Here is a 14,899-nt window from a genome sequence, read left to right as displayed (position 1 = left end):
CCCAGTATTGTGTATATGATGATGTTTTTGCTGCTGTTATATATAGTCTATTACAAGTATACTGATATTTATTATTATTTCATAATGCATGTCAAAGTTGTTCATCACAATCAGCTGCTATTTTGCTCATTATCTTAAATGTAATCTGCGTTTTTATAGTGTCATCGTGTCATTATTGGTTGTGTGTATGAATACGATTTCATTTATTTTTATTCCTGTTGGCCCTTTTCCCCTTTTTGTTGCAGCAGTGACGGACCGTCCCTGCAGGTATTATTATAGTTTCATCTCATCTTATATGATCACACTCTCCGGCTTCTTGGCCGGCACATTTTTCTCTGTGAGCTTCTCCCAGCTCTCTCCCCCTCTCTCTGGCTGTATTACTGCAGGACTCGTTGGAACAAGGCAGGCGGCGAGTCCAGGGCGGGCAAATCTTCATAAATCCTTCCACAGTGGCTACCCTCTTCAGACTCCACTGTACAATATCTGTCTTCATCTAAGAGTGCACAGGCCCAGCCACCTGCTTTTCCTCTGTTCTCCCCCCTCCTCCCTCCCTCCACGCTTTGTGAACTTAATAAAAGCTGCCATTAAGCAGCGCTTCATCTGTTTGGGCCCTAATCTGCCTTATAGGCGTCATGTGACCACATATGCAGCGCACACCTGTCGTATGTGTTCCCAGCCCCGACTGTCGCCTCCCCACACTGCTCACTCAACCTGTTCCTGGCACATCAACCCACTGCATGTCAGCGATGGCCGGCACGCACGCACACATTGTTGGCACTTCTTATATAAATATATATACGGCCTGGTGGTGTGTTTTGTGAAAAGGTAGAAAGTGTGCATCTGTTGAAAAAGAAAATACATGGACACTGAAAACAGGCCTAAAGTCGTTCAGTACGTTTTTATTTCACTGAGTGAAAAGCTCAATCTTTGCATAAGACATGCAGAAACAGAGGAAAAAACATAAATATAGCACAATGAAGATGAACAGCACTGTATCCAAGTGGAAATAAGCAATACGACAAGAATGAATAGTAGTGCTGAGGGCAACAAATTCAAGTAGAGACGTTTAAAAAATTGCTTCATTGTCTACTTTGTCATATAAAATGTCTCATGAGTGGAGCCAAATTGAACGCAAACGGGAGATGGCTTTTAGTCCAAAAGTGCAATATATTTTTACAAAGTCTAAAATGTTGCTCTGTTTATCCACTACGCTGCGCAGTAAGCAGGCTTTCATATTACATTTTTTTTCCCAGCAGTGGAAATACATCTCAGTTTATTTCCCCACCACTTTTTTATACCATCCTTTTTACTCTGTTAATTAAAACAGTAAAATGATCTGTCGTTTCGGCAGCAGCCTATGCAGGATTTGGAGGTCGTTTCCGTCTGGTTTTTGTGTAATATAATTTTCATGTTTATTCTTTTTTTTTTTTTCTGGTAGATTATATACAGGATGCCAGCTGGCTGACAGATGGTGATGCCTTTACCCGATTTTTTTTTTTCCTTTTTTTTTTATTAAAAAAAAAAAACATCACAAGGAAGAGAAGGAGGAAGGACAGGAACAGCTGTAGACGAAGGGGACAGAGAGAAGCAGCACACTGGCCACTGGGTGACATGAGGGAGTGGGAGGAGAACCCAGCACATGGCTCAAGGCAAGAAACTAAAAAAAACTAAAATAAATAAATGTGCCCTGTTAACACTGAACAAGACACAGAGAGCCATCTTGTTAGCAGAAGCAGGCCTCTAAATCTCCCTAATGGTCCTCAGCTCTGATCTTGTTCTCGCACCGCCAATGTCAAGCGTGAACAACGGGGCGACCCCAACAACAAATATTGTTGATTCCTCTACCTGCATGAATGCAGATTCTTTTTTTTTTTTGTTGGTTCCTTCAAAAAATTCTGCGACAGAAAAAGTTTCCCAGTTGGATTTAAAGTGGAACAAAGCAGGGGGAAAAAGGCGCACAAGGTCGTGAAATATGAATCGAAGCTCTGAGCAGCTGGGACGGAGCCACAGGTCTGTGTTCTTACAGCCGTGGCCTATCTGTCTCTCTCGTGGGGGGAGACACACACACACACACACACACACACTTCAGTAGTGTCACTGACAGATAGAAAAAGAGACAGAGAGATCGCCGCCGTGACCTTTTGCCCCGCTGTCGTCCAGCAGCACCTTCCCCCTCCACACGTGACCCAAAATGTCCTCAGGCCCGAAGCACTATCAATCACTACATGTGTATTGTTTTAATAATTATACTTTCTTTATTTTCAACTTTTTACAAATCCTGCTATTTTACACCCTCACACACACACACACACACACACTCACATAAGCTGAATTCAAGTGCACAACGTCTCTCAGCCCCGACAGTAATCTGATGAGAAAACAAAACAGACGTGGTGACGCCTCTGCTTCGCAGCAGAGTCCCCGGAGACAGTTCAGTCTGTGAACGAGGCATGCCCACAGCAAAGTAAATAGAAACCAAGAATTTCAATTAATGAGGTGGGGGGGGGAGAAAAAAAACAAAAGCACACACATAGTAAAATGACAATGAATAAAACGAGTCGTTAAATAAAACAGAAACATCGATGAATGAATTCAAATCAGTGTATTTTAGTTTGAGCTTCTGACATAGTTTGGAAAAAGAAAAAATATATATATATACTGCAAACATCATAACGGAATCTGCCAATGCTACAGTATGAACAACTTTTCCCAAAAAATCTGGGGGTAATTAAAAAAGGTCACGCACACAAGCAAACTATGATGAGGCTATTTGAATTTTTAACTTTTTATTATTCATTTCTCCTCTTAACGGTTTTCTTTTTAAAGGAAGCTGTTCATCAAAGAGCATTTTGTTCATATATAGTTATTTTTTTACAGAGGAAAATACTGTACAACCTTTTTTTTTTTTTTTTTCTTCTCAAAACAATATCTGGTGGAATATCATCTACACACATTATTATTCCCTATATTATGATTTCCAATGCCAAGCTCAGGAGATAATTCATGATCAGTGTGTCCACTTCTCGGTCGAACATATTTGCTCAGTATAAACCAGAGAGGGGAGCTTTGACAGATTTATAATTTAGTACTACAGTAAGAGAGCATTACCATGAACTTCTTAAGAATTCATTTAAAAATCACAGTCCGTATTAGTGTTTCTCATCAGGGCACCGTTTTTTCTGGCGCTCCCATTTCCTTTTTTTTCTTTTTTCTTCAAACTGTCGAATCACAGAAGCAAAATAAAAACCAGTCTTTAAATAAATCACAGAACAACAGTTCTTTGTCACACTAACATCTATTTGTGCATTAAAGCAAATGTGAACTAAAACAACATCTTTAAAGCAAAAAAAATTCCCTGTTAAAAGATATATATCATTTTTTTTTTTTTCAGACGGTAAAAATGAACCTAAAAAGTGCAATAACACCCTAGAAATTTCTCATTGGAAGGTCACATAAATATTAAATAAAAACCGTTAACAACAGGAGCTCAACCACAGCCATAGTGAGTGGAAACAAAATGCCGTTGAGACATTTTCGGTCTGCAAATTTTTCAACATAAAACACCCTGACGCTTCCTCTGTCGTCCCCCTTCGCTCTGCATCTGAGTGACTCATCATTTCTTCTGGTCAGTCTGACCCCACCCCCCCCCATCTCATCCTCCACATCCTGACTCTCCAGGCCGTTAATCACGACCTCGCCTGCTTACAGATCGATATGCTTCTGACTAACAACACAACAAAAAACGACATTGTAATGCAAAGATGCAAATGGTAACAAAAATATTTTTTAAATATGCTCATGAGTCATCTATCATCATCGTAATCATCGTGGTCAGCTAATATAAAAGTGCACTATTCACACACAAACTTGATTCCTCCGCAGAAAGGGGGGTTAAAGTTACAAGGACTGAGCTTGGTTTTGGTGCTAGTCGAACATTTCTAGCAGAATGTCAGAGAACTGTTGAAAAGCGGCGGCTCGCCAGACGCCGAGACTGACCAAATATTTACTGGTCAATTCCACATGTCACTGAGAACAAAGAAAAACATCTGAGAGAGCTGGGAACAAGCAAAATGTAACTCCCTTTTCTCTCAGTGTCTCATAATAATTAATAATAATAATAATAATAATTATACAGAAAAGAAAAAGATCAAATGTTTGAACGCGTCCTGTTTCCCCCTTAGTGATTCACGTCCCTTTTTCTATGTATCCACAGCCAGCAGTTTCCTTTTGTATATCATCGTTCACACACACACACACACTTACATATATAGTTATATAGAGAGATTTTTTGTTTTTCTGACGTTTTTCTTGTTTTATCCACACACAAAAAAGTGAAAAAAATTAAAATAAATTAAAGTCAAACATGCACGCACACAAAAAGACTGATGTGTAGTAAAATGCTTTACATTGCTGCCCCGTGTGTAAACCAGGGCCTAATTCTGTGTGTCTCCGTTCATATTTTCTTTTAATGCATAATTGAATTAATAATGTTGGTCATCTTGTAAACATCATAATAAATCATTTTTGGGCCGTCATTTTTCTCCACGCTGTTTTTTTTGTTGTCATCTGAAGTCTCTAAACATGATAAATGAGGCCACTTTCATTTTTGTTTGTTCATAGTACACAGAGTATTTCTTCAGTCCCTACAGTCACTGCTAGTTTATCTTTCACGGGTCAACGTCTTGCTTTTCCAGTCGGGAAGTATCAGTGTGGTTAACGGAAGCATCAAAACTCTCGCCATTGTTCTTCTCGCCATCGGGCTCCGCCATCGAATCATCATTCGAGTCACTGTTGAGCTCTGCCTCCTCCTCCTCGTCCTCCTCTTCCTCCTCCTCCTCTGCGTGCGCCTCCTCCTCTGGCGACAGGTCGTCTTCGGCCTCTCCGGACGTCCCCGTGGTGTCGTCCTGAGCTGCCGGCAGACCCAGCTGGGGGGGCGCCGGGTTGTGGCTTGACCGCGCCGCGTCGTGGTGCATTTTCTTGCTGAGGTCCAGTGAGTCGCTGAGACCCAGACCGGCTGCGTTCTTCAGGAAGAACAGGGAGCTGCTGGCGTCGGTGCCCAGGTTGAGGGAGCCGTCCAGGCTGATGGAGGACGGCTGGTACAGGTGGTTGTACTCGGACCCGAGGCCGCCCGTTGGGTAGAGCATGGAGGGAGCGCTGCTGTTAATGCTGCGGGACAACCCGTGGATGCCACCGGGTGAGGAAGTAGAAAGACCCATAGAGGCCGGAGGGACCGTTGACACGCTTCCTCCCAGGTGGTGGTGCACGCCCTCCCGTTTGGGCGACACAGACGGCAGCTCGCCCCGCTCCTGCTTCTCGTGCTTTCTCTTGTGGGAGTCCATCTGGGACATGCCCACCACCGTGTGCTTACACTCGGGGAAGGTGCAGTGGAAGTGCGAGCACTTGAGCTTATATTTGCAGTCGGGAACCTCACAATCGACGCTGGAGCTGAACTGGCAGAAGCCGGCGGCGGTGATCACATCTTGCTTGCCGTGGTGCTTGCGGTGGGCCGTCACCTTGGTGCTGTCGGTGCAGCGGAAGCCGCAGCGCAGACAGTGGAAGTGGGTGCTGTTGCCTGAAAACTGGCAGTCGGGGAAGTTGCAGCTGAGGGAGGATTTGAAGCGCTTGAAGTCGTCCAGGACCAGGTTGTCCACTCGGTCGTGGTGCTGCGCGTGCTTGTACATGTGGGTGCGGCCGCAGAACTTGTAGCCGCAGTTCTCACGCGTGCAGTGGTAGTGGGTCACCTTCAGGGAAAACTGGCAGCCGGGGTCCTTGCAGTTCTCGTAGAGGTCATAGCGCCTGAAGCCCTCCAGCATCATCCCCTCGTCCAGCATCTTGCGCGACGACGCGGTCTTGCGGCGCTTGCCGTACGGCGACATGTCCTCGATGATCCAGAAGCGCTTCTTTGCACCAGTTGCCGTGGGAATGGAGATGGTGTTGCCTGAAAGAATGAAGGCAGGAGGCACATTAAACAATAATCACTTGGTTCGCAAAGTAAAATTACAAGCAAATTACACAGCGAGACCGTCCTGGTTGAAACTCTAATGTGCGACCTTACTCAGCCAGAAGTGGTTCACAGCTGAGTAAGCACAAACACATTTTTTTTTTTTATTCCTAATTCCCAGAATGATTAAAGGAGGGGGAAAATGATAGATTGACTTTGGAACATGACACTTTTACAGGGTGTCTCCAGCCTCCAAACAGAGGCGGAGCTGTGGGTCTTAACCGACCCTCTTATCTCCATGTTGTTTTATGAGGGGGCACCCACCTTTTGCTACACCCTGGGGTCACTGCTAATGATGTGATCCCTGTTCTGCAAGACAGGAAGCAGTGGGCCTCGATAAAACTTGCGGCGTGATTAAAATAAGAGGCTGCTGAAGAGATGCAGCCTTGTTAATGGAAGCTAAACAAGGCCCAGGCTTCATACTACAGGTGCCAAATTTACTGCTCTATCTCTAAATCCTAGTCATACTAAAACACACGCAAAGGTGCGGGTGAGCTAAACATACACATTTGTTCTGTCACTGTACCCAATCAGTAAGCATGCACATTTTCTATCTATATGTTTTGCATGCTGGGAAGCCCCTTTTATTTCCCCGTCTTTCCACAACAATACTGCAGAGAAAGACTGGATCACACAGTTAAATACTGCACAGGACTCAATTGAGAGTGACAGCTGCAGTGTTGGTTTGCGCCGGGGATAAGTACCTGCAGCATCCTGCACTATAGGGACGTCATTTTTAACCGGAGACGGAGTGGCAATGATGGGGCTGAAAGCTGGTGTGTTGGTTGGCATGACAACACTCCGAGTGGCTCCCAGAGAGGCGCTGAGCAGAGAGTATGACAGACAGGATGGAGAGAGGAGGTATGGGAGTGAGGAGAGAGGAGGTCGGAGGAGAGCGGGAGAGAGGGATGGGACCTGGGACTGTAGGCCAGGATGAGGAGCGCAGGAAAGAGGAGGAAGAGAAGGTGGCGGTGGTGGTGGAGGAGGAGGAGGGGAAGAAGGAGGTGCATTTTGGGTAGCGCTAGTGTCAGCAGGGGTGGTGGGAGCAGAAGTGGTGGCGAGCCAGCCTTGTCCTGGAGAGACAGGTTGACCAGAGAGGGTGAAGGACAGACAAGAGGGGAAGAAACACACACAGACGGGTACACAAAAAAACAAGGGTCAAATCACGCACACACACCCGCACACACACACACACACACACACAGAGGGATGGGAGGTAAAAAGGGAAAGATAAAAGATAAGAGAATGATACAAAATGATGCCCATTCAAGACAAGTAACCCAAACACCAGCCAAAACAACAATGATGAGAGTAGTGGATAATATTGGCAAACACATGGAGAAATGTGAAAATCACAGGCAGGCTCAGATTTAGAAAAAAATAAAAATAAAGCAGAGGAGAATCCATTTATTCTGTAAGTTTGAGGGGAAATGAGGCTGTTTCTCCTTTCTTTTCCTTTCCTTTCCTTTCTCCCACAATTCAAAATACGAAAAGTGCTAAAGTAGACATAAAGCCACAAGGATGATCTCTGGCCAAAGGAAAATGTAATAAGCTACATACAGTGCAATAACTCAAACCACTGATGTACAAAATGGATGTTTTATGAGGATGACCAGGCAAACTGCAAAAAGACCTTGTCCACGACTCAGAACATAAGAATACAGCATTGTCATCAACCTCATATATTATGACTGATGTGCCATTATGTTATTGATTGCAAGTCAAACTACTAAATCACAAAATACATGATTGAAGAATGAAATGACTGGTTTTCTGGGTATGGTAGATGAATGTGGACTGAGTGAAGCATGATGAATGACGCTGAATGTCAGAGTAGAATACTTGTATAAACTAAACTATACATGCTGATACTTAGAGACACCTGTCGGGTATTTTTTTTTAAACATATTCTCACCTGCTGGAGAACCATCGTTGCCTACAGGTGTGCTGGAGCAGCTCCGGTCCTGATTGGAGGACTCTGAGGAGAGGCCCAAGGGGCTGCCCCCTCCTCCCATGTAGTCCATGTAATCATCGGTCTCATCCATGATGCCGGAAGAGAAGCTGGAGTTGACACCAGAATGGCCCCCGATCATGCCGTCGGCCCTCTGACCGAGTGGCATCACCTGGAAAACAAATAATCTTCATTGTAAATGATGTGTGGTCAGGGTAGATAGAGTAGGCAGTGCCTCACCAAAGTTTAAAAGAAATGTTAAGATTGCATGATGTATTTATTGTCCAATGTCTTCATACTCACAATTCATCATGTTATGAATTGTATTTATTTATTTAATTAATTAAAATTTTTCATTTTTCATAATTTGTCTGTGATTACACATATTCCAGTAAAACCAGTCAGAGTTGCATAGTATGCTCCTTTTTGCCACATATTCCTAAAAATAACCTAAAAACAACTGAAAGCGACTACCGGACGCAAAGTAAAACGTCTGCTGTCCCGAAGTAAAACAAAATTATTTCTATTCTCCTGTCATATTCTGTCAAAATGTCTGTCTCTTTGCTTCTTCTACTTTTTTACTGCCTTTTTACTAACATGTTTTGCACTATGGAACTGTGATACTGGAAACTTGAATTTCCCTCTGGATCAATAAAGTTACTATCTATCTATCTATCTATCTATCTATCTATCCATCTATCTATCTCTCTCTCTCCCCCTTTCTAGACTATCCACTGTCCTATAAAATAAAGGCTTGAAAAACGCCCAAAAAATAAAATAAAAAATAACCTGTGTTGATCAATAAAATATTATAAATATGATAAGCGTTTTTTAATCCAAAATGGCAACAGCGGCTGTTGTAAAAAAAAAAGTCGTAATATAACAAGAATAAAGTCATAACTTTACCAGAAAAAGTTGTAATATTATGAGAGTAAAGTCATAACTTTACAAGAAATAAAGTCGTAATATTACGAGAATAAAGTCGTAACTTTACAAGAAATAGACGTAAAATTACGAGAGTAAAGTCATAACTTTACGAGAAAAAAATAAAATAGCACGTAAAATTACTACTTTATAATATTATGACTTTATTCTCATAATATGACGACTTTCTTCTCTCGAAAACTTCTGTTGTCAAAAAAAAACACTGGAGTTTAGCTCTGTTATTTTCTATACTCTTTGCAGCAGCGTTGACTCTTGATGTGCGCATGCGTAGTCGGTTCTGACGTCACGTGATGCACGCGCTCCGGCTCAGCGCCACTCGGTGAACTTCGGAGTAGCAGCGTCACCTAGCGGCTAGCGCGGCTAGGCTAGCTCAACGGCTCTGCGGTTATTTCTGACTTTTTCTAGGTTTTCAACGCCGTCTTATGGCTGAATAAAGAGCGGTGTTCGCTAACGGTAAACCAACACCTGACCTGCAGCATCTTACCCGGCGGAAAGGTAAAATATGAGGACTTTTTAAACCGAGTAGTACGAGGTTAGCTTAGCTTGCCAAGCTAGAGCTAACGTTAGCTAACCAGAGAGCAGTGACGTCAGCTCTGCCAATCACGAGATGAATGTTGGAACTGTTGCATGTGTTAGCAGCAGAAAAAGATGACAAGTTAGCCACACATTTAAGCTCCTCATGCACATCCAACCAGATGATTTAATTGAAGCTTTTGCCAAGGTTATCAGGAGTCTGATCTCTGGCTTTCAAAATCATCCACCTGATTTCTCCTGATGTCATTTATAACCTGACAGATGAGCTGTTTTCTCTTCTTCAAACCAAGACTATAGACATTGGCCTGTGCTCCATTTAGAGCAGTTTTTATGATAGTTGTGAACAGAAAAGTAATTATATAACTAAAGTAATAACTAAAACTGACCAGTAAGGAGACCTGCCACAACACATTTATCAGAGATGAGAGGAAAAGATTATTGTATAATTTTCTTGACTACATTGCTGTACAGATGAAAGCCGGGTTTGACTGTTTGGAGGAACTTGGTTTCCTTGGCTTAGTTTAACATAGACAAATTAAAGAGCCTGTCCAGATAGGCAAAAATCTTTGATCTGATAAAAGTCTGATTTGGTGGGATTATACTTGTTCACAAACAGTCTGAAGAATGATGCCTGTGCATCTGCTTATTTTTTTGACAGACACAATGATCTCCAGGATCTACCACCGCATCTGTCATTGACATCTTTGTCCAGAGGGTCAGGCGCATGGAGTTTGTCTACAGATAAAGTAAATGCCTCCTTTTAAAAGTCATAAAATAAATAAATAAATAAATATATATATTAGGGCTGTACCAAATAGTTTGAAACTTCATTCATAACGTTGAATTCAAATTATTATGATTAACAACTTACAGAAACATTGGGTTCTGCTTCAATCCATATTTGTTGGCATTTAGCCTTTCAAAAACAACATTTTCACTGCGGGCAAAAAACTGTTTGCTCTCTGGTTTGCCGCACACAAAGCACACAAAGGAGCGGACTAGCAGCAATGTAACGGCACTAAAAAAAATTAAATTACATTAATGTAACCACAATAACACAAAATCACATATTTCCCATTTGTTTAGTGTAATGACATCATAAAATATGATGACAGACATTTGAAGCTTCATTCGAAAACCTCAATCAAAGCTTCAAATGTAAAAAAAATTACATTCGGTACAGCCCTAAAAATGTATTTCTTTATTTACTTTTTTAACCCTTTTATTGGCAATGTGTATGTTGTGTGATGTTGGGCTACTGGTGCGCCGTCACCAATATTTCTCTTTTTTCTTAAATCCTGGTGCGCCGCCACCAGATGCTCATTGTGTATGGTTATTGGTGCTCTTTTGCGCATTTTGTATCAATGAATAAGCTGTTTTCCACAGGTGCGCTGACCCCAAGATTTCTCTTTCTTCTTTCTTTATCTTGGTGTGCCGTCACCAATATTTCTCTTCTTTCTTTGTCCTGGTGCGCCGTCACCAGATGGTCATTGTGTGTGGTTACTGTGCTATTTTTGTGCATTTTGTAGGAGTGAAGAAGCGGTTTTCTACCGTCATTGTGTGTGGTTATTGGTGCTTTTTTGCACATTTTGTAGGAGTGAATAAGCGGTTTTCTACCGTCATTGTGTTGTTATTGGTGCAATTTTGCGCATTTTGTAGGAGTGAATAAGCGGTTTTCAACCGTCATTGTGTGTGGTTATTGGTGCTTTTTTGCACATTTTGTAGGCGTGAATAAGCTGTTTTCTACTGGTGCGCAGATGCCAAGATTTCTCTCTCTTATTTTTAGAGTTAGAGAGAGACACCATTCTCTATCTCTCTCTTTTTCACTCTGTCTCTTTTTCTCTCAGGGCATTTATTGTTTTGTATGTCTGCCTAACTAATGTAGACTATATTTAAGACAAAATTTACTACCCATAAAGATTTCACCGCTTATTATCTGAAACAAACATCTTCGGATATGACATGTCATTAATGCAGGTGTTGGCTTTTGGCATACCACCAAGCATTTCTCAAGAATAAACGTCTTAAGAAAGAATGAACGTCATTCAGTCATTATATGAATGCTTCGAAATGAAAAAAGAACAAACAGAACTAGAAAATCCACATGTTTAAATCCGCTTACGGTACATGACGTACCGCAAAGGTTATGTTCGGAAATGGAGTACACTGCACAGTGAAAAATTTGATTTGTCACTGACTGGTATGACAGGATATGAGCGGTACTCTTTTTTGCCCTGAATGAACTTGTTATGCTTTTCCCAGAATCGTATTGACTCATATTGACGATAAAAACCTGCCAAAACCAACCAATCTAGGTACACAAGTCACAAAGACTTTGGATACCAACAAATAATAGTTTAATTTTGAGCTAAAACAATAAAACAATGAGGTGAAAATCTGATTTTTATATAAAAATCTAAGAGGAACTGTGTTCTACCATTTGCAGTGAAACTCTTTAGTTTAGTAGCTCATTTTCATTTTCATTTTCTATAACCAGATTTACAGAGCAGTGCTTGTTGGAAAAAGGCCTTTTTTTTTATCATCTTCTTGCAGCTCCAACCAGGAACATAAAATGTAACTTCCTTTTAAAACATCTGGGTATTATTGGGTGGAAACTGGCAAAATCAAAACCATGAGCCTTAATAATAGGACAATCTAGACAACTTTCATAAGTCTGCACAATATGTTCCCAATTTAGTCTTTCAGTAAAAGGGTGTGTGATGTACCTGGCTTTCTTAAAATATGTTTCAATAAACGGCTCAACGCCCGTTTTAGATCGCTGAGGTGTTGAGCCAGTATTTTCAGACAATTACCCCTTTCAATTTGGCATGTGTCATATGTTACAGTTTATGGTTGTACCTGTGATGGGACTCTGTCAAAGTTCTTCCCCAGCATCCGCCTCATGTGTTTGCGTGCGTGCGAGGTCATCTGGTGCTTGAGCAGGAAGGAGAACTGGCAGCCCTCGCGGATGCAGTGGAAGTGGCTGTTGACTTGGTTATACTTACAACCTGCAAAGAGAAAACCAGTAGCAGTTTTTTTTAAACTCTCTCCATTTGCAAATTAATTTATCTTTGTGAGACGTCTGAGAACAGCTAATGCGCTGAACGCAATATCATCAGTGCGGCGGTGTTATGATTAGATCAAACACAAAGTGAAATATTTTTAGTTTTTTTTAATTTCATGATATAGCTCCGACAAAAGAGGGATCGATTTCAAAGTGTTTGGGAGTGTACATGTAGGAGGAATATTAGATCACTCCGGTGTCACACTGAGCAAGTCAAGGCTTCTGTGCACTAAACCTGTGGAGCTCTTTTATTACACTGACATGCTTTATTCAATTAGGAATTTACATAAATAAATTCTCATTTTCTGTGGGCCAATAATGCACACACCCCTGCAAACCAAAGTAAATATACAATTATTACCATATTAAATTCATTTTTCAAAGTATCTCCATTGTCATTTCCCCTTTTGTTCTCCATTGTGCCTGCTCCATAGTCTTCTGTTCTTTTCTAGTGTTTTAACCGGTCTAGCTCTAATTGCTTTATGATTTCAAATTAAATGAATGCTCCGTTTTGTGCTTGTTAATCAAATACCATTATTTAAAAGCAGGCAGAAATAATTGAAAGAGTAACATGCTGGGCAGGTGCTAGCATGTCAGTAACCATGGCACCCAGTTTAAGAGCACAACACGTCTGTGTCATCACATAGCTTTTGCACACACAATGTTTTAAACACGCAAAGTTGAGCAAATAACAGTTACCCCCGTGACACGCAGGGCCTTTTGTGAGACAGAAACCAGGTAACATCATCAGCGGTGTTCAGTTTAATGTTGCTGCCATGGATACTGGCAAGCCATCAATTCTTTATGACTGGAGTGCTAGCGATGGTAATCCTTTCTGTTTTTTCCCCCCCCAGCCCTAAACAATACAGTTGGCAGATCAGGCTGGGGACAAAAAACAGCTGTTTAGGGCCCGTTTTTGTGTGCTTTGTTTCTGCGTTCTGAAAAGCTTGTGTAACCGCCTGAAAAAAACAGATCACTTTTAATTCATTTCTGTGTGATGGCAGCGGTGGCTGTGAGGCGCAGCTTCAGAACACAAACAGGCTAAACCAGACAAGCCGGATAATTAACAAACACAAACCTAATTGCTCATTTCTGACAGGGGCAAAAGGAAGAAGAAAACAACCTGGATGTGATTGCCCCCCTTTGACGTTATTGCTCATATAGTGTACAGGCAAGACTACCTCTGGGACTTGAGGTGCCATTGTGAATATGCAAAACACAGCAACAAAACCTACGAGGCAGACTTGTTTCATAGCATGGCATGACACTGTGTTTGCCAACACTGGTCTCTCTCCCTTTGTAAACACGGAGAGTATATACTCTTGCAACAACCGCCAAAAATCAATCTACATCTTTCTCAATTTTATACTTTTAATCCACATATCATCGCTCCAGGTAGAATATTATAATATCAAAAGCTGAGTGTTTAAGCTGACATGCAGGGCCTGAAATTCACTTTTTGCACTGCCTGCCATTGTGGCAGGCAAGTAGGAATGCACTGATACCGGATCGGATATCGGGCCGATACTGACTCAAATAGCTGTGACAATGGGGCTGACCTATTCAATTAAATTTTATGTTTGTATACTATACATATTATATACTAGAATTTGAATTCCTGTTTAAGTTCTGATCAATTTGTTGCTGCAATAAAATGGTTTACACTTGAATTGTAATTCCAGTTAATTTTGAAGGTTTCGATTCCCATCTCTAGCGTTTTATCTGTCCACCAAAGACAATTTTACCCGCCACCGCCAACAATTTACCCGCATTTGGCGGGTGGTGGGTGCTAACAAAGCAGGCCAAAACTTATACTAAACTCATATTATATCAGAACTTAGTATTTTTTTCTTACCCAGCCTGCCACACTCCTCCCTCTTGGTGAAATATTTGAAGCCATTGGCGGCGCGGCGCTCTGCCTTCTCGTGCTTCTTGACGTGCCACGGCAGCTTGGTGGTGATGTTGGTGACGAAGTAGCAGCTAGGCCGCAGACAGTGATAGTGGCCCCTCATTCTGAACTCGCAGTGCTGCAGAAGAAAACACACATTATTTCCAATTTCATGACTCAAATCGTGGTGAATGTTTGAAAGCTAAAGCAGTTGATTAATATTTTTTGATCTCTCTTTGTGTGCAAAGTTAAAGTGACACACTCCAGAAAACATAATCAACACCTCACAGCCCTTTTTTCCTTTCTGGTCATTTGGAACATACCACATTTCTAAGCACAATTTTTTTTTCTAGGCTTCCCACAAAAACCCCTCCTTTCGAACATGTCTGTACACCACCATCTGTTTGTGAGGCCCAGATCCCAAAGGACCGGGCCAAATAAGATCTGCTCAGTTCAGGAGATGGAGACGAAGGGGAGGAGGGGAGGAGGAGGAGGAGGAGGAGGAAGGAGGGGGGG

General features: G+C 41.9%; 1 protein-coding gene and 1 long non-coding RNA gene across 15 annotated transcripts in view; one reads left to right on the top strand and one right to left on the bottom strand.

The window, feature by feature from the left end:
- Positions 1-2,587: 2,587 nt before the first annotated feature.
- The window catches only part of casz1 (castor zinc finger 1), a 224,844-nt gene continuing 212,532 nt past the window's right edge, over positions 2,588-14,899 (bottom strand). For 12 of the 14 annotated variants that reach the window (XM_037772598.1, XM_037772599.1, XM_037772593.1 and 9 more), the window contains 5 exons: positions 14,351-14,522; positions 12,291-12,439; positions 7,917-8,124; positions 6,706-7,074; positions 2,588-5,938 (listed from right to left, as the gene is read on the bottom strand). In XM_037772598.1, coding sequence (XP_037628526.1) covers positions 4,668-5,938; positions 6,706-7,074; positions 7,917-8,124; positions 12,291-12,439; positions 14,351-14,522 — 2,169 coding nt within the window. In that variant the 3' untranslated portion in view covers positions 2,588-4,667. The remainder of the gene's footprint in view (positions 5,939-6,705; positions 7,075-7,916; positions 8,125-12,290; positions 12,440-14,350; positions 14,523-14,899) is intronic. The other 2 variants (XM_037772603.1, XM_037772604.1) reach the window with 1 other exon arrangement.
- The window catches only part of LOC119489776, a 68,405-nt gene continuing 63,591 nt past the window's right edge, over positions 10,086-14,899 (top strand). The window contains exon 1 of the long non-coding RNA XR_005207249.1: positions 10,086-10,177. This is a non-coding gene — a long non-coding RNA (uncharacterized LOC119489776). The remainder of the gene's footprint in view (positions 10,178-14,899) is intronic.

Source organism: Sebastes umbrosus, chromosome 6, assembly GCF_015220745.1.
Source record: "Sebastes umbrosus isolate fSebUmb1 chromosome 6, fSebUmb1.pri, whole genome shotgun sequence".
NCBI lineage: Eukaryota > Metazoa > Chordata > Actinopteri > Perciformes > Sebastidae > Sebastes > Sebastes umbrosus.
This window is presented reverse-complemented; position numbering and strand designations above follow the sequence as displayed.